We start from the raw sequence: 27,154 nt of genomic DNA on the forward strand, positions 1-27,154 counted from the left end.
AAGGTCACCATTAATGGTGCCTGGTTGCACCCTGGCAGATAAAAAAAAAAAAAAAAAGTGCAAAAATATCATATGAGGTATTAGTTAACATCTGTGTGCAGCCATCATGGCTGGTGAGTACCATTACCTTTTTGCTGTTTTCTAATTTGACTTTGGAATTTAAAAAAAAAAATTCAATTTATTGTTCTGGCTATGCTGTTTGCCTGAATCAGTGATGTGCAGTCTAGGATCTGCACGCCTAAGAGCACCGATCCTAGGCTGTTGCCTAGTAAGGCCAGCCCTGGCCCCAACCCACTCTGATTGGTGCGATCGATGTAATCGCCGATCGCGCCAATAAGAGGTTACCAGGCGGTCACAGGGCCGCCCCATAACCCCCTGTGATGTGTGCATAGGCCCCAGCCAGCTCTGATTGGAGCGATCGATGATGACATTTATCGCACCAATCAGAGTGCCTGACCGAGAGGTGACTGGCCTGTGACCTGCCTGTCACTGCCCTATCACCCCCGTGACCAGCTTGCAGCTCCCCACAGTTGGTGAGGATTTCTACAGGGTGGTCACACGTCTGATCTCTCTGTACTGGGCCTTGTGGTGCCACAGAAACATCTGGTCTCCTCTTGCGGTAAGCGGCTACTGATCCTGCTCCTACTGAAAGAAGAAGAGAAAAGGCTTTGGTAAGTCCATCTCTGATCTCCCCTCATCCACCCCCACACCCACCTCTTTTTACGGCCACCACCACCCCCCTTTTTGCCACTGAGCGCTGATCGATACTTGATCGCTCATTTTTTGGCAGTTTTTTTTCCCATGCGTCCTGCAGCAGCCGAGTGCTGACTAGTGCGTCCGTGCTCGCTGGTTTCCAAGACTTTTTTGTTCTCCCTGTCCATTTTTTTTCTTCCCTTCCCCCTCCACTTTGCACCAACTCCGTGCTTCCAGCTACCGCCGAGCATTAATCGGTGAGACAAATCACCGATCAGCACTCGCTACTTTACACTTTTTTCCCCCACTAACATTTTTTCTTTTGTAGAGGGTGGTCAGGCTGTCCGATTGTGCACCGTGCTGGGCTTTGCAGTGCCACAGAAGCCTGTGACACCACAATCGCCGCTCTTGCTGCTGCGACAGAAGACATCTGACAGAAGTCAACTGTAAGTAGTATTTTTTGATCTCTCCACATCCACCCCAATCCCCCTCTCTCCCCTTCCCATTCCCCTTTCTGCCACCAAGTGCTGATCATTACTTGATCAGTACTTGATTGCTCGACTTTTAGTCAGGTTTTTTTTCGTGCTTCCTGCAGCGGCCGAGCGCTGATCAGTGACTGCAGATCACTGATCCGCACTCATGCTCGCTGTTTTACACTCCCGCCCCTTTGCACCACATGTGTGCGCACATCCAGCAGCCGACGAGCATTGATCGGTGAAGTAGTTACACCAAGCACACTGAGACATACACACACAAAGTACTGACACACAAGCACCACATACATAAAACAATGTCCAGCTCATCTCAAACTCGCTATTCAGCGGAGGAGGCATACGCTTTCCTTGCTACTACTGACGTAGTGTTCGTCAGGTTGTCCTACACAACTGACGTATGACACTACATTATAAGATTCACAAATCGGGTATCAGTTCCAAAAAGGGGGCACTTGTTGGGCATTTTCACTGTTTAGGCACATCAGGGGCTCTGAGAACATGACATGATGCCCGCACAGCCCTTTCCATCAAGATCTGCATTCCAAAGCATCACTTCTTCCCTTCCGAGCCCTGCCGTGCACCCAAACAATGGCTTCACCCCACATATGGGGTATCAGCGTACTCAGGAGAAATTGCACAACAACTTTTGGGGTCCAATTTCTCCTGTTACCCTTGTGAAAATAAAAAAAAATTGGGTCTCAAGTAAAGTTTGTGAAAAAAAAAAAGTTAAATGTTCATTTTTTCCTTCCACATTGCTTCAGTTACTGTGAAAGACGTGAAGGGTTAATAAACTTCTTGAATGCGGTTTTGAGCACCTTGAGGAGTGTAGTTTTTAGAATGGTGTCACTTTTGGGTATTTTCTGTCATAAAGACCCCTCAAAGTCACTTCAAATGTGATGTGGTCCCTAAAAAAAATGGCTTTGTAAATTGTGTTGGAAAAATTAGAAATCGCTGGTCAACTTTTAACCATTATAATTCCCTAACAAAAAAAAAATTTTGGTTCCAAAATTGTGCTGATGTAAAGTAGACATGTGGGAAATGCTATTTACTACCTATTTTGTGTGACATATCTCTCCGATTTAAGGGCGTGAAAATTAAAATTTAGAAAATTGCGAAATTTTCGCCAAAATTTCCAATTTTTTCACAAACAAACGCCGGTCATATCAAATAAATTTTACCACTATCATGAAGTACAATATGTCACAAAACACAGTGTGGATGGCAAATCAGTTGAAGCGTTCCAGAGTTATTACTTCAAAGTGACAGTGGTCAAAACTGTAAAAATTGGCCTGGTCATTAACGTGCAAAGCACCTTTGAGGATAAAGGGGTTAAACAGTCGGGGGCAGTGTGGACATTTCTCCTGGCAGTGACAGTCAGGTCTCAGCTGTCATGTAAGCTGAGCTCCTGGTGGCGATGGAACGGGCACTTCTGTACCGCGCACGATGGCCATGATGTATCCGTACATCAAACGGCGGGAAGCTATTCCCAACTATGACATATGAGTACATCAAAAGACGTGAAAGGGTTAAAATGCTACCAAGGAGTTTCAGACTAATATAAGTGAGGCAGACCGATCCCACCACAATCAAATATATCATAAAGAATGAACTTGTTAAAAAAAGGAGACAGAATAAAAAAAACAAACAAACAAAAACAAAAACACAAGCATCCCCATATACAGCACGAGCCCCACACAAGCCTCCCCATATACAGCACGAGCCCGACACAAGCCTCCCCATATACAGCACGAGCCCGACACAAGCCTCCCCATATACAGCACGAGCCCGACACAAGCCTCCCCATATACAGCACGAGCCCGACACAAGCCTCCCCATATACAGCACGAGCCCCACACAAGCCTCCCCATATACAGCACGAGCCCCACACAAGCCTCCCCATATACAGCACGAGCCCGACACAAGCCTCCCCATATACAGCACGAGCCCGACACAAGCCTCCCCATATACAGCACGAGCCCGACACAAGCCTCCCCATATACAGCACGAGCCCGACACAAGCCTCCCCATATACAGCACGAGCCCGACACAAGCCTCCCCATATACAGCACGAGCCCGACACAAGCCTCCCCATATACAGCACGAGCCCGACACAAGCCTCCCCATATACAGCACGAGCCCCACACAAGCCTCCCCATATACAGCACGAGCCCCACACAAGCCTCCCCATATACAGCACGAGCCCCACACAAGCCTCCCCATATACAGCACGAGCCCCACACAAGCCTCCCCATATACAGCAAGAGCCCCACACAAGCCTCCCCATATACAGCACGAGCCCCACACAAGCCTCCCCATATACAGCACGAGCCCCACACAAGCCTCCCCATATACAGCACGAGCCCCACACAAGCCTCCCCATATACAGCACGAGCCCCACACAAGCCTCCCCATATACAGCACGAGCCCCACACAAGCCTCCCCATATACAGCACGAGCCCCACACAAGCCTCCCCATATACAGCACGAGCCCCACACAAGCCTCCCCATATACAGCACGAGCCCCACACAAGCCTCCCCATATACAGCACGAGCCCCACACAAGCCTCCCCATATACAGCACGAGCCCCACACAAGCCTCCCCATATACAGCACGAGCCCCACACAAGCCTCCCCATATACAGCACGAGCCCCACACAAGCCTCCCCATATACAGCACGAGCCCCACACAAGCCTCCCCATATACAGCACGAGCCCCACACAAGCCTCCCCATATACAGCACGAGCCCCACACAAGCCTCCCCATATACAGCACGAGCCCCACACAAGCCTCCCCATATACAGCACGAGCCCCACACAAGCCTCCCCATATACAGCACGAGCCCCACACAAGCCTCCCCATATACAGCACGAGCCCCACACAAGCCTCCCCATATACAGCACGAGCCCCACACAAGCCTCCCCATATACAGCACGAGCCCCACACAAGCCTCCCCATATACAGCACGAGCCCCACACAAGCCTCCCCATATACAGCACGAGCCCCACACAAGCCTCCCCATATACAGCACGAGCCCCACACAAGCCTCCCCATATACAGCACGAGCCCCACACAAGCCTCCCCATATACAGCACGAGCCCCACACAAGCCTCCCCATATACAGCACGAGCCCCACACAAGCCTCCCCCATATACAGCACGAGCCCCACACAAGCCTCCCCCATATACAGCACGAGCCCCACACAAGCCTCCCCATATACAGCACGAGCCCCACACAAGCCTCCCCATATACAGCACGAGCCCCACACAAGCCTCCCCATATACAGCACGAGCCCCACACAAGCCTCCCCATATACAGTACGAGCCCCACACAGCCTCCCCATATACAGCACGAGCCCCACACATATAATACACCCATCAGTCACGCACAGCTTTGACATAGATCATGGCATGGGTGTAATGTTTTTTTTGTATAGTTTACCACAATCCTCTTTGAAGTGAGTCGGTTTTAAAAGAAATTGAAAATTCAGGGTTAAGGGAAACACTGTTCTTAATGTACAGAAATCCATACTTGGCCCTCAATGCACATTTCATGTTGTCGGTCATAAAAGTGAAATTTAGCCACAAAGACTGGACCTGGTCTTGTTGGGACCATATGAGCACATTCAGCAGCACAGAAGAAAAGGTAGATTCATCCAATAAGATATCAGGGTTCTACAAAGGTAACAGCAACATTACCCTCCGCTTTCTCTTAGAGGCCAATCATAATATTTTTTCTTCAAATAATTTCCTAACTTGTCAGCACATTCTACCTATGCTGTCATTTGGTTTTGTAGTTTACAGATCTGGGCAGGTAAGGGTCAACATTTTCTGATTCCAGGAGGTAGGTGGATCCTCCAGGTTGCAATCTCTATAGAAGAAGGGGTTTCAAAGCCCAAACTACTTTGAAAAGTATCGTGTGGAGAAACATGTAGGGATATAACAGCAGAATGGTGATCATATGATTGTGATATGTCCGGACTACACTACTGATATAGCAGTGAAAGCTGATGACTGAGAAGAATCTGTAACTTCTCTGCATTTAGTGGTTACTACTCACCTGGATGGTTATCTGTAGGAAACTCCTCCTTACATCGCTCATCATCCCTCACATATGTTTCTGTAGTATTAATATGGGTCAGATCTTTACCCTGAAACAAATATTGTAAAAGTCAGACAGATGGAGAAGTCACATCTATGATCAGCTCTAATCCTGCCATCTCCATCATTCTCATTACACAAGTATAAAACATATAATACTGGTGGGTAAAAGAAGACTGAGCACAAGACCTTCACAGCCGTCTACACATCATAGGGGAGATCTCATGACACCTTCTCTCCATCTACCTGACGATCCTGAGAAACAGTGGGATCTTCAGGTTTACAGTCCTGTGGAAGAAGAGGACGAGGACATCTCTCTGGTGTTGTCCTCTTACTGGATAGAACTGGAGGAAACACATACAGGGACTGAATTCATTCTTTACATACAGATAATTATAGGCCGTGTGTATTTAGTCCTGTGTATTACCTGGTGATGTGAGGGGCTGGCGAACCTCCATCATGATGTCCTTGTACAGATCTTTGTGTCCTTCTAAATACTCCCACTCCTCCATGGAGAAATAGACGGCAACATCCTGACATCTTATAGGAACCTGACACATACAATGATACAGTCACCCCCCCCCCATTCCCTTCATAGCAATACTGTATAATATCCCAGCAGTGTCACCTCTCCAGTCAGTAGCTCAATCATCTTGTAGGCGAGTTCTAGGATCTTCTGGTCACTGATGTCCTCATGTATCAATTGGTGAGTTGGAGGCCCTGTGATTGGGCTCTGGAGTCTTTCCCATCCCTCAGACACAGGGGCCTGCCAACGTTCACTAGAGGTCTTCTTCACTACTGTGTAATCCTGGTTATGGAGAGACACATTAATAAATCTCACTACAGATATTTCCAGAGTCCTCACCTCTCCAGTTCTGTCCATCTGTTATTCCCATAGATAAGAATGATGTAATGTGACATCAGAATCTCTCACCTCTCCAGTAAGCCGGAAGAGGATCTCTAGGGTGAGTTGTAATAGCCTCTCCACCATTTTGTTCTTGTCCATAGCCATCATTGATCTGTAAATCAGAAAAATTGTCTAAATATAGACAAACTCCACTGAGAAGATTTGGTATGGTAGGGACCTGAATGTGAAGAAGATGAGCCGATGTAACATCATAAAGAATCCCATGTAATAATATAATTACTGGAGATAGTAAGAGAAAACATATGATGAGATAAGAGAATATAAAATCTACAAATTTTATCTTGTACAGAGTGGAACATCAGTTGAATTGCTGACCAAGTCATCTCCTCCATTCTCCCAATCACTGGCTATGATGGTCATTGCTTCAACAACTAATTGGCCATAGGTATCTCAAGATTGTTGGGACTGACCAGGAAATAGAGAGACTGGTGGAGGACTCAAGCAGTGGTGGCTCAGGAGTAGTGTGGAATCACTAACGTGTTACTATCTTTACTATTTTACTATATTCTGTTTTTTCTTCCTGACATCTACTAATAAAACTTATATACTTTAGATCACACATCAAGCAAAAAAAAAAGAAATGGTCATGAGCCCACAGCTATGTAGAAAGTAACTAACTCTTTATTAGGTAAAAGAAGTCTAGGTCCAAAAATACAACACAGCAGTGTAAACAGCGTCATCCACAGCCCACCCCAAGAGGAAGGCAGGACTGGCACCATTCCAGCAATACAGGACACTTATGGGTCGGTGTATGTCTCTACTTCCCAATACTGTTATTGCTATTGTTTTATACACAACTAACAAAGAAATCACCTAAAATATCAATATCTATTAATCCATTTATAAACAATCCCAAACAATACGAGATATAGAAAAACACAGTATGGTGAGGAGACATGTCAGCTAATATCTGTAGACAGTGGAAATAGATGTGCAGCTGATAATGTGTATAGCTGAAGGCTTTTATCACTCTATAAAGGGACAATGTTGATGACATCACACACTCACAGAATGCGAGAGGGCTAACGTAGTGAGAACGAATGTCCCCAAATGTTGTATAGCGCATGGACGCCGGCAATAGGAGCTTCCAGGGCGCATGCGCAGGTATTCCAACAAAAGAGGTCACGACCGTGATTCTTACATGTGTCCTGAGCCTCAGATAATGTCAGGATGTCTAAAACAGCGCCCCGTACTGGTGCATGCATGGTACAAGTCCATCGATACTGAGGGCGCGCCCCCGCAACAGTCAGTTGCCTGGAGGAGGCGCCCGCACGGGGTAGCAAAGGATAAGATATTACTGTAGTTTACAAAAAAATTGCCACAATGAGAGCCAATAAATGTCACAGCAGGTGCAATATTAACACAAGAGATTCATATAAGTTAAGATATTTAAATATCTGCATTATTAAGAGCTAAAATAGATATCAGAATCAATATACACTGCTCAAAAAAATAAAGGGAACACTTAAACAACAGAATATAACTCCAAGTAAATCAAACTTCTGTGAACTCAAACTGTCCACTTAGGAAGCAACACTGATTGACAATCAATTTCACATGCTGTTGTGCAAATGGAATAGACAATAGATGGAAATTATTGGCAATTATCAAGACACATTCAATAAAGGAGTGGTCTGCAGGTGGGGACCACAGACCACATCTCAGTACCAATGCTTTCTGGCTGATGTCTTGGTCACTTTTGAATGTTGGTAGTGCTTTCACACTCACGGTAGCATGAGACGGACTCTACAACCCACAGAAGTGCTCAGGTAGTGCAGCTCATCGAGGATGGCACATCAATGCGAGTTGTGGCAAGAAGGTTTGCTGTGTCTGTCAGCGTAGTGTCCAGAGGCTGGAGGTGCTACCAGGAGACAGGCCAGTACACCAGGAGACGTGGAGGGGGCCAGCAGCAACAACCCAGCAGCAGGACCGCTACCTCCGCCTTTGTGCAAAGAGGAACAGGAGGAGCACTGCCAGAGCCCTGCAAAATGACCTCCAGCAGGCCACAAATGTGCATGTGTCTGCACAAACTGTAAGAAACCGACTCCATGAGGGTGGTATGAGGGCCCGATGTCCACAGATGGGGGTTGTGCTCACAGCCCAACACCGTGCAGGACGCTTGGCATTTGCCACAGAACACCAGGATTGCCAAGGTCGCCACTAGCGCCCTGTGCTCTTCACAGATGAAAGCAGGTTCACACTGAGTGAGTACATGTGACAGACATGACAGAGTCTGGAGACGCCGTGGAGAGCGATCTGCTGCATGCAACATCCTTCAGCATGACGGGTTTGGCAGTGGGTCAGTAATGGTGCGGGGTGGCATTTCTTTGGAGGGCCGCACAGCCCTCTATGTGCTCGCCAGAGGTAGAGAGATGAAATCCTCAGACCCCTTATGAGACCATATGCTGGTGCTGTTGGTCCTGGGTTCCTCCTAATGCAGGACAATGCTAGACCTCATGTGGCTGGAGTGAGTCAGCAGTTCCAGCAAGATGAAGGCAAAGGAAGCTATGGACTGGCCCGCCCGTTCCCCAGACCTGAATCCGATTGAGCACATCTGGGACATCAAATCTCGCTCCATCCACCAACGTCACGTTGCACCACAGACTGTCCAGGAGTTGGCGGATGCTTTAGTCCAGGTCTGGGAGGAGATCCCACAGGAGACCATCCGCAACCTCATCAGGAGCATGCCCAGGCATTGTAGGGAGGTCATACAGGCACGTCGAGGCCACACTCAATACTGAGCCTCATTTTGACTTGTTTTAAGGACATTACATCAAAGTTGGATCAGCCTGTAGTGTGTTTTTCCACTTTAATTTTGGGGTTGACTGCAAATCCAGGCCTCCATTGGTTAATAAATTTGATTTTCATTGATGATTTTTGTGCGATTTTGTGGTCAGCACATTCAACTTTGTTCAGAACAAAGTATTCAATGAGAATATTTCATTCATTCAGATCTAGCATGTGTTATTTGAGTGTTCCCTTTATTTTTTTGAGCAGTGTATATAGTTGTAATCTCTCTGCAAAAGCCCAAAATAGGCAGATTAGTATAATGTAGATATACACAGTACAGACCAAAAGTTTGGACACATGTTCTCATTTAAAGATTTTTCTGTATTTTCATGACTATGAAAATTGTACATTCACACGGAAGGCATCAAAACTATGAATTAACACATCAAGAGAATGCCAAGAGTGTGCAAAGCAGTCATCAAAGCCAAAGGTGGCTACTTTGAAGAACCTAGAATATAAGACATTTTCAGTTGTTTCACACTTTTTTGTTAAGTATATAATTCCACATGTGTTAATTCATAGTTTTGATGCCTTCAGTGTAAATGCACAATTTTCATAGTCATGAAAATACAGAAAAATCTTTAAATGAGAAGGTGTGTCCAAACTTTTGGTCTGTACTGTATATCAGTCAGTGCAATATTGGAAGTACGAGTGTGTGGAATAAAAACTGGGGCTCACAGAACAGTAGATATCACCTGTGGTGTACACCATGATAAGAGGTGTCTAGCAATGCAAAACTTGGCTCTCTTGTATGGAGACAGAAGTAGTGTAACCGGCTTTCAGTAGAAATTCCCATATACAGATCCTAAATAAAACCACCAAGGTCATCTGTTCATTCAATCCCACGGGGGTGAGTCCAAATGGAAAATCCATTGGCATTCTTTTTGGAGGATTGGAATAAACTAATCTCTTTTTCCGATTTTGTCTGACAACCTCTAAAATACAAAAGGAGATAGCTCTGTTGTCACCCTGATGATACCCTCCAATTTGTCTAGTAATGGGGTATCCCTTTTATATCTGATATCTCAGAGGTGTCACTGATGCATTTTCTAAATTCTCTTTTAGTTTTTCTCCCAAAGTCTAAATATTATGAAATTCTTACTAAAATTTTGGTTGAGGGTCTGGATAAAAAAACTAATCTGAAAGAATAAATTTGAATTCATGGCACCTAAATGTCACTATTCCCACTATTTGTGTTCTCCATAAAGTTCACAAAGAGTTAGACCAACTTAGTGGACGACAAAACCTAAGACAGAAACTAAAACACATGAACATATACCCTACTATAAGTAAGTAAAAAGCAAAAGTGAATATACACAACATAGGGCACTTAGTAAACACTGGCTTTAATTAAATAAAAGCCATCTATGCTTTAGGTTCTAGCACTCAATGAGAATTTACAGCAGAAGGATCTCATCAACTTAATCAAATATTTTAAAACAATTATTGCAGTAAAAGAGAAGAGCTCAGATCAGTCAAGCACTTGTTCACACTCACAGAATAGCTGGGTAGATAAGATGCTCACTGCGATCAGTATTTTCAGCAGATTGCAAAGATTAAATGCACAATCAGAGCTTCAAACATAGTAAATCTCCAAAATGCCTGCAGTACATTGATCAAGTGCTCAGTATTACCAGTGCTCAGGAAGAATGGCTCCCATCTCCCCTCACTCCTTTCTGGATGCACTTAAGCCCCCATCACACTAAACGAGATCGCTAGCGAGATCGCTGCTGAGTCACAAGTTTTGTGACGCAACAGCGACCTCAGTAGCGATCTCGCTACCTTTGACACTTAACAGCGACCAGGCCCCCGCTGTGAGATCGCTGGTCGTGTCGGAATGGTCTGGACATTTCTTTGATCGTTGAAGCCCCGCTGGGTAGCATACATCGGTGTGTTTGACACCTTACCAACGACCTTGTTAACGACTCAGACACAGAAACACATAGGCGTGCATCGTTATACAGATCGTTACGGGTCGCCGCATTGTTGCGAAGATGTGACTGTTTGAGATCTCACCAGCGACCACATAGCGACGCAGCAACGATCCCTGACAGGTCGTATCGTTGTCAGGATCGCTGTAGCGTCGCTTAGTGTGACGGGGCCTTTAGTTTCTGCTGGATGGAAAGACCGAGTTAGCAGCTTACAAAAAGGTTCTTTTCTACTGTACTGGTCGTGCCCAGCGAAGCTCCTGTACCCAAGTGTATATCCTAGAAAAATGTACCCCTACAAGAATTCCTACCTACGTGTTTCAGCCTCATTCATGAGGTCTCATCAGGGGAGTGTATTTGCACAAGGGCAATGGATCTAGTAGATCCAAAGATAGCAAACAAGATAAGTTATGGAGCCAGGTGTGATCCCAGCTCATGTATAGGAGAAGTGTGCAGAGTGCTGCACTCCTCCATAAAAATGGAGATTCTGGGGCGTGCTCGGTGGTGCACAGGTACCCCCACCAATAGCATTAGCTTTCATTAAGAGTTACTCTATCTATACATACATAGTGCACCCTTAATGCTTACCGCATTCCAGGTGTGTGATCCTGCACTTCCTGTCCAAATAAACCAGGGAGCCACACTGTTTGATTCACGTACTTTCCCTCCACCCCTCCTGCATAACCATGGGGGCACAGTGCTTGTGCTCCATTAGATAATGCAGGCTCGGCGTGTGACGCTGCTTCCTGGCTGGTCAGTCAATATGGAGACATCTTGCTCCCACTTCATAGCTTCTCTCATGCTGACTCTCCATTATGTGCCACAACCACCTCCCTCGTTTCCCTCCTGCATTAACTCATTGATCAGCATTGCCCTGGAGATACAGCCCTACAGCACTCCCGTAACATCACTAACCAAACAACACCATGAAGACCAAGGAGATCTCCAAACAACTCAGGGACAAAGTTGTTGAGAAGTAGAAGTCAAGGAGATCCAGCCCTGCAGCACTCTCCTGTTCTGTTCAGTGTCCTACTGTTCATGAAACTTATTCTGTCCACTTCTGTTTCTTAATCACTGCTAAATCAATTGAGTATTTATCTCTCACAATACCCATTATGTTCTAATCATAGGACATGTTAAAGTTTCACTATTTATAACGATGCTCAAGTGGCAGTACTATTGATATTACATAAAGAAATTGTCCACTACTTTAAGATTGATGCCCTATCTGTAGGATAGGGCATCAATGTATGATCGGCTGGGGTCCCGGGCGCGGCACCCCGGCCGATCAGCTGTTATAGGTGTCGGAAATCCTTACCTGCAGTGCTTGGCCGTCAAGTTGTAGTGGCCGCTGCTTGTAACTGCACATCAGTTGAATGGGAGGCAGTTGTGCAGTTACAAGTGGCAACCACTACAGATGGATGGCCAGGCACCGCAGTCAAGGACTTCCGGCCGGCGGCCGCCGCCCCCTATAACAGCTGAAAGTGCATCAATGTTAAAGTAGTGAACAACCCCTTTAATTAATATCAATGGCCTTATAGACCACCCCTTTTGTCTTAGAATAGATGAAATCATTAATGGTGTATTCTCCATGTGACCTGGCTGGTGAAGGTATTCCCAGTCTCCATAACTGGACAGGCCACACAGCCTTTGCATTTACAGCAGCCCTTTGGGCTCTTTGGTAACCATGGTAATCACTTTGGGGCCCACAAAATGGCTGGGAACAACTCAGTCTTTTATTGATCAGTTCTTCTTGTAGGTAATTTTAGGGGAGAGTCTGTTTTACTGTTTCTGGTTATCAATGTACAGCAGACATTTTGGAGATTTACTATGTTTGAAGCTTTGATTGTGCATTTAATCTTTGCAACCTGCTGAAAATACTGATAGCAGTGAGCACCTTATCTACCTAAGGCCACGTTCACATGTTCAGTATTAGGTCAGTATTTTCCATCAGTATTTGTAAGCCAAAATCAGGAGAGGAGCAATCAGAGGAAAAGTATAACAGAAACACGTCATCACTTCTGTATTTTCACCCACTCCTGGGTTTGGTTTACAAATACTGAACGTGTGACAATAGCCTTAGGCTGTGTGCCCACGATGCGTTTTTTTAAGCGTTTCCGCAGTGGCAAAAACGCTGTAGAAACGCATGGTAGAAGGCCTGCCATGTTCCCCAATGATAATCCGCATGTGCTGTGCACATGCTGTGGAAATTTCCGCTGCGGATTATCATTGCGGAAAAAAAACGCAGCACTACCAATTATTTTGCGGAAGCGCTGCGTTTTCGCCGCCATTGACTTGCATTCGCAAGCATTCCGCTTCACTAGATAAGGACATGCGGAATGCATGCGTTCAATGTGCGGATGGTACCCAGGTCTAGAGGAGAGGAGACTCTCCTCCAGACCCGGGTACCATAGAAAACTGTAAAAAAAAGAATAAAATAAAAAATAAAGATTATATTTACCTTCTGACGGCCCCCGATGCGCTCGTCCTTTCATGCCGGCAGCTTGCGATGGACTGAAGGACCTGCGCTGATGTCATAGTCATGTGACGGGTCACGCGACGCTGACGTCGGCAGGTCCTTCAGTCTACCGCTGCCGACAGCCAGGACGGTGAAGCATGACAGCGCGGACCATCAGAAGGCAAGTATATATTTTTTCATTTTTTACCTTTCTTTTGGTCACACTATATAAATCCATGCCGTTTGAATGGATTTACATAGTGTGACCAAGTTGTCAAGCACTTTCCAAGTGATGCTAAAATCGCTTGGAAAGCGCTTGTCAACCCGCATGCGGAAATGCATGTGAAGAACGCTTCACTTCCGCATGTCTCTGGCAGGAAAACACATGTACAATCCGCATGCGTTTTATTCTGCCAGGGAGATGCAGAAACGCTCAGGAAAAAATCCTGAGCATTTCTGCATCGTGGGCACATAGCCTTAGTGTGAATAAGTGTTTGTCTGTTCTCAGCTCTTTCAATGTGATAATTGTTTAAAAATATTTGATCAAAAGTTAATTTTTCATAAGTTAATGAGATCCTTTGGCAGGAGATTCTCAAACTCCCTCTGAAGTGATATGGATACAATTTGGATAAATGGGATAAGGCTAAGTGCCCACGATGCAGAAATGCTGCAGATTTTTTCTGCATCTCCCTGGCAGGAAAAACGCATGCGGATTTTACATGCGTTTTTCCTGCCAGGTAGAAGCGTTTGTGAAAAGTTTTTGCATGCGGGTTATCAAGCGCTTTTCCAAGGGATTTTAGCATCACTTGGAAAATGCTTCACAACTTGGGTCACACTATATAAATCTATGCAACCGGCATGGATTTATATAGCGTGACCAAGTTAATAGTTGAAAAAAAGAATAAAAATGGTAAAAAAAATAAAAAAAAAGCATTATACTCACCTTCTGATGGCCCCTGGTCTTTTCTCTGGTGCGTCCGGTCTCTTGTACAGCTCGCAGTGATCTAAAAGGACCTTTCATGACATCATTTAGTCATGTGACAGGTCACGCGACCGCCAACGTCAGCGGTAGCGTGACTGGTCACATGACTAAATGACGTCATGAAAGGTCCTTTTAGACCATAGCAGGCTGCCGGGGAGCCAGAACGCACCGTACAGGAGACCGGGGGCCATCAGAAGGTAAGTATAATGTATATTTTTTATTCTTTTTTTAACAGGTACTATGGTACCCGGGTCAGGAGGAGAGTCTCCTCTTCTCCAGCCCCGAGTACCATCCGCACATTGAATCGCTTAATATCCGCATGTGCAAATGTAGTGATGCGGATATTAAGCGATTCAATGCAAGTCAATGGCGGCAATTACGCTGCGTGTCCGCAAAATTAATAGACATGCTGCGGATTTTTCCGCAATGATAATCCGCAGCATTTTTTTAAGCGTTTTCGCTGCGGAAATTGTTGGGCACGAAGCCTAAGACTTTCTTATATTACATTTATATAGCTTCCCACTGCTGGGTGTCCATAGTTGGGGCCCGGTCCTGCTCAGCCCTTATTCACATTGAGGTCATCTTTGACACATAGTAATGTTTTAATATTAGAGGTTAGGACCGTAATGACAGAAAACAAAAAAAGCATAAAAGCCAAGTTTACTACGTACCCCATGCTATTTATATGCACTTTTGCTTTTTACTTACTTATAGTAGGTAATATGTCCATGTACTTTCTATCTTAGGTTTGGTCTGTTTAATGGCCAGTGTGAACATGCTCCTACACATTGCATATATACCAAATTATACTCCAGTTCATTGATGCAAACATAACACCATCTGTAAAAAAGCTGAAGTTGAAAAGAGGAAGACTTCTACAAATGGATAATTATCCTAAACACACGTCAAATTCCAAACTAGACGACCTCAAAAGCTGCAAGCTGAAGGTTTTACAATGGTCCTCACAGTCTCCTGATCTGAACATCATTGAAAATCTGTGGCTACACCTCAAAATAGCAGTGCATGCAAGATGACCCAGGAATCTCATAGAACTGGAAGAATTTTCCAAGTAAGAATGGATGAAAATCCCTCAAACAAGAATTGAAAGACTATTGTTTGGCTGAAAAAAGCTTTTACAAGCTGTGAAAAAGGGGGCGCAACTAGCTACTAACCATGCAGGATGCCCAAACTTTTACATGCCACTGTATGTTCATAGAGGACAACACTATTGTGCTGCTACTTGTGTGGGGCTGTGGGTGTGCGTGGTGAAGGAGGTGGTCCTCTTACTTGTGTGGGCCTGCGTGCTGGTGGTCTGAGTGGGAAAGGGAGGGTGCTGTTACTTACGTGTGGCGGCATGCTGGGGGGCTCTGTGTGGGGAAAGAGGGGTGCTGCTACTTGCATGGGGAAGGAGGGGGTCCTGTTACTTGCAGGAGGAAGGAAGGGGTGCTGTTACTTACGAGCTGCAACATGCTGGGGTCTGTGTGTGGAAGGAGTAGGTTGTGTTACTTGCATGGAACTGCTTGCTTTGGAACGGAGGGGGTTTGGTAACTTGCATGCAGAAAGACAGGGTGCTGTTACTTACGTGGGGCTGCGTGCTAGGGGTCTGCATAGGGAAGGAGGAGGTGCTTTTAATTGCGTGGGGCTGCACGGGGAAGGAGGGGTTATTGGTCCTTTTGTGGGGCTGCGTGCTGGGGGTCTGTATGGAGAAAGAGGGGGAGCTGTTACTCGCATGGGCTGTGTGCTGAGGGACTGAGTGAAGAAGGTGGGGGTGCTGTTACTTGCATGGGGAAGGAGGGTGGAGACATGAGGGTCAGTGGGTGCTCTCGTTCGCTGGCCTGTCTGTCTTTAGAAAGACATGGACCAGGTCTCATCTCATTGAACTCCCGCACTCCTTCCCGTGGGCAGAATACTACTTAGACCACACAGGGTGAGGGTAACAACAGGGGGATACTTTATTGCATCACCAACAGTCAATAAAATATAGTGCCAGTCTCAGCAAGTACACAAGATGGTGCAAATGACTGAGTCTCACCTTTTCGCTGGGTCGCCGGAGATTAAAACCTCTGACTTCGGGACTTTAGGATCGTCTTCCCCAACCAGTAGCTCCTCGCTTTTGGCGGACACCCACAGAAAGGAGGTAATGACAAGCTTAAGAAGCTAACCCGAGTACAGCGAGGTATGTGGCCAGGTGACCTAACTGTCCCAACCTGGATTCTCCAGACGTCTTTGTGTGTTCAGTGATGGTCAGAGAAGCAGATTTGTATTCCTACAGCTGGGGCCGTGGTCTCTTAAGCTGACATCTTGTAGAGTCTCTTAGAGAAGGAAAGAGGTCTCTTTTTCTACCCACAAATGACATTCAGGGCATTATCCACAGACCTCTGGAAGGGTGGGAGGAGGCATTCTCTCTCTCTCTCATTGTTCCAGTGGACAATTAACCTGCATATTTATCCTGCAATGTTTGCAGTCACCAAATAACAAACATCGATTGTTCAAACAACCTGCACCTTTGTTCTCAAGGAAAAAAGAACAATAAGCTGCAGGGGCTGATACAATAGAGAATCAACAGCCATTCACCAAATCATCATACAACAGACAAATCTACACCAAGCGTGGGGGTCTGTATGGGGAAGGAGAGGGTCCTGTTACTTGCATGGGGCTGTGTGCTGGGGGTCTCTATGGGGAAGGAGGGGGGGCTGTGTGCTGGGGGTCTGTATGGGAAAGGAGGGGGGTTCTGTTACTTGCATGGGGCTGTGTGCTGGGGTCTGTATGGGAAAGGAGTGGGGTTCTGTTACTTGCATGGGGCTGTGTGCTGGGGGTCTGTATGGGAAAGGAGGGGGGTTCTGTTACTTGCATGGGGCTGTATGCTGGGGGTCTGTATGGGAAAGGAGGGGGGTTCTGTTACTTGCATGGGGCTGTATGCTGGGGGTCTGTATGGGAAAGGAGGGGGGTTCTGTTACTTGCATGGGGCTGTGTGCTGGGGGTCTGTATGGGAAAGGAGGGGGGTTCTGTTACTTGCATGGGGCTGTGTGCTGGGGGTCTGTATGGGAAAGGAGGGGGGTTCTGTTACTTGCATGGGGCTGTGTGCTGAGGGTCTGTATGGGGAAGGAGGGGGGTTCTGTTACTTGCATGGGGCTGTGTGCTGGGGGTCTGTATGGGGAAGGAGAGGGTCCTGTTACTTGCATGGGGCTGTGTGCTGGGGGTCTGTATGGTGAAGGAGGAGGGTCCTGTTACTTGCATGGGGCTGTGGGGGTCTTCTAAAATCCCTCCTCAGATCACTCACACTGAGTCCTGTGTCCTCATCCCACCTGCACAGGCTCCATGGTGCAGCCCCTCAGTCCTCACCTTCCCAGCAGCCTCAGCACAACACAGCTTCCTGGTGTCCGATCTTCACTCACTGGACTGAAGGAGGCCCCGCCCCCTTCCAGTGACATCATCCCTCTCAAAGAATCACCTCCACTCTAGACACTACCAACACCACATATATGGCTGTGTGCACAGGACCTGTGATGAGGTCACAGGAGGGGAGGAGTCAGGAGTCACATGATCAGGGGCCTCAGTGGATGCAGGACTCTGCTGTGCTGGTTGTCATGGTGCTGGATGAGGTGAAGTTTATGTGTGGGGTCAGGAGGGGTTTACAGTGTGGATGTAGCAGAGCCGTGTGCGTACGAGGTGTACGGAGCGGAGCCGCGTGTGTACGAGGTGTACGGAGCGGAGCCGCGTGTGTACGAGGTGTACGGAGCGGAGCCTCGTGTACGGAGCGGAGCCATGTGTGTACGAGGTGTACGGAGCAGAGCCGTGTGTGTACGAGGTGTACGGAGCGGAGCCGCGCGTGTACGAGGTGTACGGAGCGGAGCCGCGTGTGTACGAGGTGTACGGAGCAGAGCCGTGTGTGTACGAGGTGTACGGAGCAGAGCCGCGTGTGTACGAGGTGTACGGAGCGGAGCCGCGCGTGTACGAGGTGTACGGAGCGGAGCCGCGTGTGTACGAGGTGTACGGAGCGGAGCCATGTGTGTACGAGGTGTACGGAGCAGAGCCGCGTGTGTACGAGGTGTACGGAGCGGAGCCGCGTGTGTACGAGGTGTACGGAGCAGAGCCGTGTGTGTACGAGGTGTACGGAGCAGAGCCGCGTGTGTACGAGGTGTACGGAGCAGAGCCGTGTGTGCGAGGTGTACGGAGCGGAGCCGCGTGTACGAGGTGTACGGAGCGGAGCCGTGTGTGTACGAGGTGTACGGAGCAGAGCCGCGTGTACGAGGTGTACGGAGCGGAGCCGCGCGTGTACGAGGTGTACGGAGCAGAGCCGCGCGTGTACGAGGTGTACGGAGCAGAGCCGCGCGTGTACGAGGTGTACGGAGCAGAGCCGCGCGTGTACGAGGTGTACGGAGCAGAGCCGCGCGTGTACGAGGTGTACGGAGCAGAGCCGCGCGTGTACGAGGTGTACGGAGCAGAGCCGCGCGTGTACGAGGTGTACGGAGCGGAGCCGCGCGTGTACGAGGCGTACGGAGCGGAGCCGCGCGTGTACGAGGCGTACGGAGCGGAGCCGCGCGTGTACGAGGCGTACGGAGCGGAGCCGCGCGTGTACGAGGCGTACGGAGCGGAGCCGCGCGTGTACGAGGCGTACGGAGCGGAGCCGCGCGTGTACGAGGCGTACGGAGCGGAGCCGCGCGTGTACGAGGCGTACGGAGCGGAGCCGCGCGTGTACGAGGCGTACGGAGCGGAGCCGCGCGTGTACGAGGCGTACGGAGCGGAGCCGCGCGTGTACGAGGCGTACGGAGCGGAGCCGCGCGTGTACGAGGCGTACGGAGCGGAGCCGCGCGTGTACGAGGCGTACGGAGCGGAGCCGAGCGTGTGTACGAGGCTTACGGAGCGGAGCTGCGCGTGTACGAGGCTTACGGAGCGGAGCCGCGCGTGTACGAGGCGTACGGAGCGGAGCCGAGCGTGTGTACGAGGCTTACGGAGCGGAGCCGCGCGTGTACGAGGCGTACGGAGCGGAGCCGCGCGTGTACGAGGCGTACGGAGCGGAGCCGCGCGTGTACGAGGCGTACGGAGCGGAGCCGCGCGTGTACGAGGCGTACGGAGCGGAGCCGCGCCTGTACGAGGCGTACGGAGCGGAGCCGCGCCTGTACGAGGCGTACGGAGCGGAGCCGCGCCTGTACGAGGCGTACGGAGCGGAGCCGCGCCTGTACGAAGCGTACGGAGCGGAGCCGCGTGTGTATGGAGCGGAGCCGTGTGTACGAGGTGTACGGAGCGGAGCCGCGCGTGTACGAGGCGTACGGAGCGGAGCCGCGCCGCGCGTGTACGAGGCGTGCGGAGCCGCGCGTGTACGAGGCGCACGGAGCGGAGCCGCGCGTGTACGAGGCGTACGGAGCGGAGCCGCGCGTGTACGAGGCGTACGGAGCGGAGACGCGCGTGTATGAGGCGTACGGAGCGGAGCCGCGCGTGTACGAGGCGTACGGAGCGGAGCCGCGCGTGTACGAGGCGTACGGAGCGGAGCCGCGCGTGTACGAGGCGTACGGAGCGGAGCCGCGCGTGTACGAGGCGTGCGGAGCCGCGCGTGTACGAGGCGTACGGAGCGGAGCCGCGCGCGTACGAGGCGTACGGAGCGGAGCCGCGCCTGTACGAGGCGTACGGAGCGGAGCCGCGTGTGTATGGAGCGGAGCCGTGTGTACGAGGTGTACGGAGCGGAGCCGCGCGTGTACGAGGCGTACGGAGCGGAGCCGCGCGTGTACGAGGCGTGCGGAGCCGCGCGTGTACGAGGCGCACGGAGCGGAGCCGCGCGTGTACGAGGCGTACGGAGCGGAGCCGCACGTGTACGAGGCGTACGGAGCGGAGCCGCGCGTGTACGAGGCGTACGGAGCGGAGCCGCGCGTGTACGAGGCGTACGGAGCGGAGCCGCGCGTGTACGAGGCGTACGGAGCGGAGCCGCGCGTGTACGAGGCGTACGGAGCGGAGCCGCGTTTGTACGAGGTGTACGGAGCGGAGCCGCACGTGTACGAGGTGTACGGAGCGGAGCTGCGCGTGTACGAGGCGTACGGAGCGGAGCCGCGCGTGTACGAGGCGTACGGAGCGGAGCCGCACGTGTGTACGAGGCTTACGGAGCGGAGCCGCGCGTGTACGAGGCGTACGGAGCGGAGCCGCACGTGTACGAGGTGTACGGAGCGGAGCCGCGCGTGTTCGAGGTGTACGGAGCGGAGCCGCGTTTGTATGAGGTGTACGGAGCGGAGCCGCGCGCTTACGGAGCGGAGCCGCGCGTGTACGAGGCGTACAGAGCGGAGCCGCGCGTGTACGAGGCGTACGGAGCGGAGCCGCGCGTGTACGAGGCGTACGGAGCGGAGACGCGCGTGTACGAGGTGTACGGAGCGGAGACGCGTGTGTACGATGCGTACGGAGCGGAGCCGCGTGTGTACGAGTTGTACGGAGAGGAGCCGCGCATGTACAAGGTGTGAATAATTAGCGGACGCCATGTCGCATTTGGGGAGCTCCTGATGTGCCTAAACAGTGGAAACCCCCCACAAGTGACACCATTTTGGAAACTAGACCCCTTAGGGAACTTATCTAGATGTGTGGTGAGCACCTTGAACCCCCAGGTGCTTCACAGAAGTTTATAATATTGAGCCGTAAAAATAAAATTGTCATATTTTTCCCACAAAAACGTTTTTCATCCCTTAATTTTGCATTATCATAAGGGTAACAGGAGAAATTGCACCATGTAATTTGTTGTGCAATTTCTCCTGAGTACGCCGATACCCCATATGTGGGGGAAAACCACTGCTTTGGTGTACGGCCGGGTTCGGAAGAGAAAGGAGCGCTATGTTGGCTGGGATAGGTTGCAGACACCATGTCACATTTGAAGAGTCGCTGACATGCCGAAACAGCAGAAACCCCCACAAATGACCCCATTTAGTAAACTACACCTCTCAAGGAATTCATCTAGGGAAGTAGTAAGCATTTTTTTATTTATACCATTGGGCAGTGAAGAAAACAATTATATTTTTACCACAAAAAAATGTTTTACCCTCAGATTTTACATTTTCACACAGGGCAGTGGGTAAAAATGGTGCCGAAATGTGTCACACAATGTCTTCTAAACGTGGCAATACCCTATATGTGGCTGTACCGTACCGCTTAGCCATACGGCGAGATCCGGGAGGGACGGAGCGCTATTTGACTCTTGTAGAACAAATTATTGTAGAATAGTTTGCGGACTCCATATACACAGCCTCTAAGTTCTAGAAGAGCAGAATCCCCCCTCAAGTGAACCTATTTTGAAAATTATACCCCTCTGGGAATTTACCTACAGGTGTAGTGACGATATTGACTCCATGGGTCTTTTCCGGAAACAAGCAGCAGTGGATGTTGCTGAGTGAAAATTTCAAACTGCTGTTGAAGTGACCAGTACGCTGTAGTGACCAGTACGTTGTGCCCAGCTCGTGCTTCTGGAGACATGCACCTATAAATTAGGCAAGCTCTCATCGCTACAGGAATGCCAAACATGTGAACCCTAAATGTAGTTTAGGCACATTGTGGGACTCAGAAGGGAGGGAGGCATTTTGATTTGGGAGCATAACATTTTCTGAATTTCTTTTGGGGGGCAAGGGCCATTTCGCTTTTCCAGAGCCTTTCTGCTACCAGTAACTTGGAAGTCCCTTATATTTTTAACAGATAACAGACCTGAGTGGGGACTAGCTTTTTTTGAGGACTGAGTTGAAGCTTTTATTGGGAACATTTTACATAACATTTATCCGGCGCTCTAGGCTGAGCACTTACATCGGGGTTTCCATCTAAATTTCCAAGTGATGTAATTCAGATGAAACCCCTGCGGGATCCATTCACTATAATGAGGCAGCAGAGTTACTCTGGACTCCGTCTGGCCTCTGTTTAACGGTGTCCTTTTTTTCAGAAGTGCACAAAACTGTGGCCAACCGCACTTTTATGCACGCCTAAAAAAACTGACATCGTGGGATCACAGGCCAGACGGCATCAACAGTGCCTATATCTGCCTCATTACAGGGAATCTTCCGTCATGGGTTTCCGTCTGAATCACGTATTTCAGAGATTTACACGGAAACTCTGGTGTAAGTGCTCAGCGCAGAGCGCAGGATAAATGTGGGCAGAGCCTTTCTGCGATCTTTGGGAGACATAATAAACAAATCAGTAGCAGGTGAAGAATTGGTTTTATTTCTTTTTTACGCCGTTCCTTGTGCGGTATAAGTGATTAGACGACTTTATTCTTCAGGTCGGTGCGATTACAGAGATACCAGATTTATATTGGGTTTTTATGATTGACAGCTGTCACACACTAAAAGACGCTTTTTTTGCAAAATCTAGTTTTTGCATCGCCATATTTTGAGAGCTATAATTTTTTCATATTTCAGCTGACAGAGTCATGTGAGGGTTTGTTTTTTGTGGGATGAGTTGACGTTTTTATTGGTACCATTTTTGGGTACATGACATTTTTTGATCGCTTTCTATTCGTTTTTTGGTAAAATGAGCAAAAATCAACAATTCAGGAATTGTTTTTTGAGGTTTTTTGTTATGCCATTCTGCGTGTGGTAAAAGTGATCAGGCAGCGTTATTCTTCGGGTCACTACGTTTACAGTGATACTACACTTATATATTTTTTTATGTTTTGGCGCTTTTACACAATAAAACTATTTTATAGAAAAAATAATTTTTTTGCATCGCTTTATTCTGAGAGGTATAAGTTTTTTATTTTTCGGCTGATGGAGCTGTATGGCGGCTTTTTTTTTTGCGGAACAAGATGACGTTTTCAGCAGTACCATTTCTATTTCCATTTGGCTTTTTGATTGCATTTTATTCCACTTTTTGTTTGGCGATATGATGAAAAAGCATAGTTTTTTGCTCCGTTTTTTATTTTTATTTTTTACGGTGTGCACAGAAGGGGTTAATTAGTGTGGCAGTTTTATAGATTGGGTTGTTTCGGACACGGCGATACCAAATATGTGTACTTTTTTTGGTTTTGCATAAATACACTGATTTATTGGTTTAATATTTTATTTATTTATTTTGCGATTTTTTTTAACAGTTTGAAAACATTTTTTAGGCTTTTTTTTTTACATTTTTACTTAGTCCTGTATGGGACATTAATTGTTATTTTTCTAATCATTGTTCTCATGCAGTGCAATAGACATTTATTGCATTGCATGAGAGCTCTGCTGATAGTGTAAAACTGTCATTATCTCCTGCTAGACTCAGCTGCGGGCTGAGCCTAGCAGGACACCGTACTTGGCAGACCCAGAGGCGGTCATGTGACCTCCGGCTGCCATGACAATGCCAGGTCCTCTCAGACATCAGGGGGGCCAGCGGAGAGGTAAGTGGGCGACCCCCTCTCCTCTCACTATCTTCTAAATGCCGCGATCGCTATAGATCGTGGCATCTAGAAGGTAGCTAAGGGTTAACATCATTGGGACCTGATCCAATCAGATCCTGATGATGTCCCCTGTCAGAGCTGTCAGAGGGCTGCGGGACCACCGACCGTTTATAAACGTCGGCGCTGCACAGAGCCCAGGCAGCGCCGACGTTTATATACAGTGGGCGGTCGGGAAGCGGTTTTAAAAATCATTTATTTTGGTTATGTTTAAAAGGTGGCTCAATGTCAGCCCTTTAACACTTAATAGTCGGTAAAATAGAATTGGGATAGTTTTAATATAGAGCAGCGATAAGATCCCGACCGCTCCTTGTAACTCTTAAATTTGCTTATTTGTAATTTGTAAAGAACATTTAATATTATTAGTATTTGTTTATATTTCCTGTTGCAGATTACAGACAACATTCAGTATTGTTCACTGTTTTAGGTAAATGTAATTTCTAAATATTTGCACATCAGTTTATACCACTCTCATTTGTCTTTCAGGGCTGTTTCACATATCAGTGTGTCCATTATGTGTAGTGACAGTTTCCACACGTACTGGAAACACTGACACATGCAGACCCATTCAAATCTATGGGTCTGTGCACGTCAGTGTGTTTCCACGGACCATGTGTTTGTGTGTTCCACACGTAGACATGTCCGTTTTTTACACTCTGCACAGTCCGCAAAATCTCCCATGCTGAACACACACGGATGACATCCATGTGTCATCAGTGTGACACGTACCAGCGCCTGGGAATCAGTGTACAGTTAGCGCTGTTCCCAAGCGCAGTGTGCTGAATGCAGCCCTCATCATTGTCCCTTGCTCACGCTGTGATCAGCACGAGCAATGGAAAATGTTGGGAGAAGTAGTCTGCTCTTGCAGTGTCCATGTGTACAAATAAGAATAAAATAAAATCCTTATTCTCACCTGCCCAGAGATGTCCCCCGCTGTAATCCTCTGACCGCTGACACTGAGGAGTCGGGGAGAATGAGCCGCAACAGTGAGTGGGGCCCTGCACTGAGCGGAGCTCACTGAGTGACACACCGCTCCTGAGCTCAGCGCAGCTCCGGGGCCCGCTCCCGCTTGCTGAAGCGGCTCATTCTCCCCGGCTCCTCTGCGTCAGTGGTCAATGGATTACAGCGGGGGAGATCTCTGGACAGGTGAGTATAAGGATTTTATTCTTATTTTTACACATGGACACTGCTGGAGCAGACTACTCCCAACATTGTCCCTTACTCATGCTCATCACAGCGCAAGCAAGGGACAATGATAAGGGCAGCGTTCAGCACCCAACGCTTGGAAACAGCACTAACTGTACACTGATACTCAGGCGCCACTATGTGTGCTCCTGATGCGGCACGCGATTGCCACACACGGACACACAGATATCTCCCGTACTGGTTTTTCCGGTACTGGAAAAATCAGGACATGTGAAACAGCCCTTACTGTCTAATTAAATTTTTGCCTGAAATTCACTTACTTTAATTTAAAATAGTAATTTGCAAGTGTTGATGAGCGATATTAGAGTGATTTGGAACAGCACTAACTGTACACTGATTCCCAGGCTCTGCTACGTGTGCTCCTAATGTGGCACACGGTTGCCACACACGGACACGGATATCTCCAGTAATGGTTTTTCTGGTACCGGAAAAATCAGAATGTATGAAACAGCCCTTACTGTTTAATTACATTTTTGCCTGAAATTCACTTACTTTAAATTATAATAGTAATTTGCAAGTGTTGATGAGCGATATTAGGGTGATTTGAAGCAACTAGGGTAAAGTGAAGTTCAGGTAATTCGACACAACCAGTAGTAACACTGGTACAAAAGCTGGTGCGTGCATCCTATTGCAATAGAAACTGCAGAAGGAACTACTGAGTTTACCGTGTAGGTACCACATTCACAAGCTAATTATTGCAAGCGTGTTTGATAAATTGTGGCCCGAATCAACAGGTGCAAATATGAAGTTGTTCGAGAGATTTTCGGCTGCCTGTAGTCAACTGGACAAAACCAAGTTTTCGGCTGGAATGGAAGATGACATATTTTCCACTGAGCTGGGTCCACAAAAGGAGTGTCTAGTGGAATTTTGCACCAACCAGCTTGCACAATGCCATCCAACAGATGATTACAAGGAATTGTTAACACTGTCACTCCTGTTCCTTGCTTCACCAGCAAACCGAGATGAACACATCAACACTTCAGGCGTCTACCATCGGCCCCGATGGATGGCCCAAGTGAGATACACTTTGAAGATCTTCATGTTTCGTCAATTTTGTTTAACTTTGACAGAGTTAAAAAATCTCTGGCAATTTTGCACTTTTACTGTCTGCTTATACTTAACCCTCAACTGGTGAGGTGGGGTTTTTGTCACGCAACTGGTGATGTGGGGTTTCCTATACCCCAGTGTTTAGAAATCTCTTATTTTTACAGAAAATGCAAAGATCACGTTTGTTTTAATCGTTTTCTTATTTGCGATTGATTACACATGAGTATAACAAATTTTTTGACACCCACAAATGGATGGAAGCTAGTGAGACACGTATCCTCATACCAGCATTTTTCAAAGAATGGGTGCCGAACAAAAATTCCCTGGGACATGGCAAACCCCACCTCACCAGTTGAGGGTTAAAGGCTTATTACCTCTTCAGATCCCAGCCACATCACTGCGAAATGACTTGACATTACTGCAAGAGCTTGTAGCATACAAAGGAACCAACGGAATCACCTATAGTACCTCAGTGAGATTATGGTGGGTCTGGCTTTTTTTGACAGTGAGGTTCCAACTGCAGAAAAGGTTGAGATGGTACTGGCTCTGCAGAATGAAGGCAACGATGTCTGCTCAACTTGCGTGCAGCTTGCCGAAGACCTTGTGTCACACAAGAAACTTCATCACTTTATGTCATCCAACACAAAACAACTGTTTGTTGCACTGGAAATAACCCAAGATTTTCTACATCAAGATCCTTGTCTGTGGCACACCAATGCAAGTTACATCGCTGCATCCTCAAAAGTCGTCAGATTGAAAATCATGAATGACGCCGCCGAACACGCCATTGCACTCATGCGTTTATTCTCCAGTGTGTGGAGAAGCATTGCCATGACCAAATAAAGCGCGTTTTGTTAAAAGTGAAACCACTGTAAATTTGTACATTTACTTTTGCTGCAAGACATTTATTACAAATAATTGTCAGTTTTGTGATGATTGAGCCACCAGTAAACAATGTTGCAATGATACAAAATTTTCTGTATGTTACAATCACACCAAAGTGAATTATTCCTAGGGATGAAAACTAAAAATTTGCACAAAAATGTCACACGACAATCCGGATGGTTTGGAGCGCAGTCACATCGGTGATGCAACCGCTCTCTGCGCCAGCTGGAACACACTGAGCAGAGTTTGAGAGCCGCTGC

General features: G+C 47.9%; 1 protein-coding gene across 3 annotated transcripts in view; it reads right to left on the minus strand.

Moving 5' to 3' along the window:
* The window catches only part of LOC141251092 (uncharacterized), a 33,719-nt gene extending 15,917 nt beyond the window's left edge, over nt 1-17,802 (minus strand). Inside the window, exons 1-6 of one of the 3 annotated variants that reach the window (XM_073670216.1) lie at nt 17,714-17,802; nt 6,220-6,304; nt 5,914-6,093; nt 5,713-5,836; nt 5,532-5,629; nt 5,245-5,335 (exon numbers count right to left, since the gene is read on the minus strand). In XM_073670216.1, coding sequence (XP_073526317.1) covers nt 5,245-5,335; nt 5,532-5,629; nt 5,713-5,836; nt 5,914-6,093; nt 6,220-6,304; nt 17,714-17,802 — 667 coding nt within the window. Of the gene's footprint in view, nt 1-5,244; nt 5,336-5,531; nt 5,630-5,712; nt 5,837-5,913; nt 6,094-6,219; nt 6,305-16,403 lie in introns of all 3 variants that reach the window. The other 2 variants (XM_073670217.1, XM_073670218.1) reach the window with 2 other exon arrangements.
* Between the last annotated feature and the right edge of the window lie 9,352 nt (nt 17,803-27,154).

Source organism: Phyllobates terribilis, unplaced genomic scaffold (genome assembly GCF_046119375.1).
Source record: "Phyllobates terribilis strain yellow unplaced genomic scaffold, ASM4611937v1 Scaffold_6589__1_contigs__length_43403, whole genome shotgun sequence".
Classification (NCBI taxonomy): domain Eukaryota; kingdom Metazoa; phylum Chordata; class Amphibia; order Anura; family Dendrobatidae; genus Phyllobates; species Phyllobates terribilis.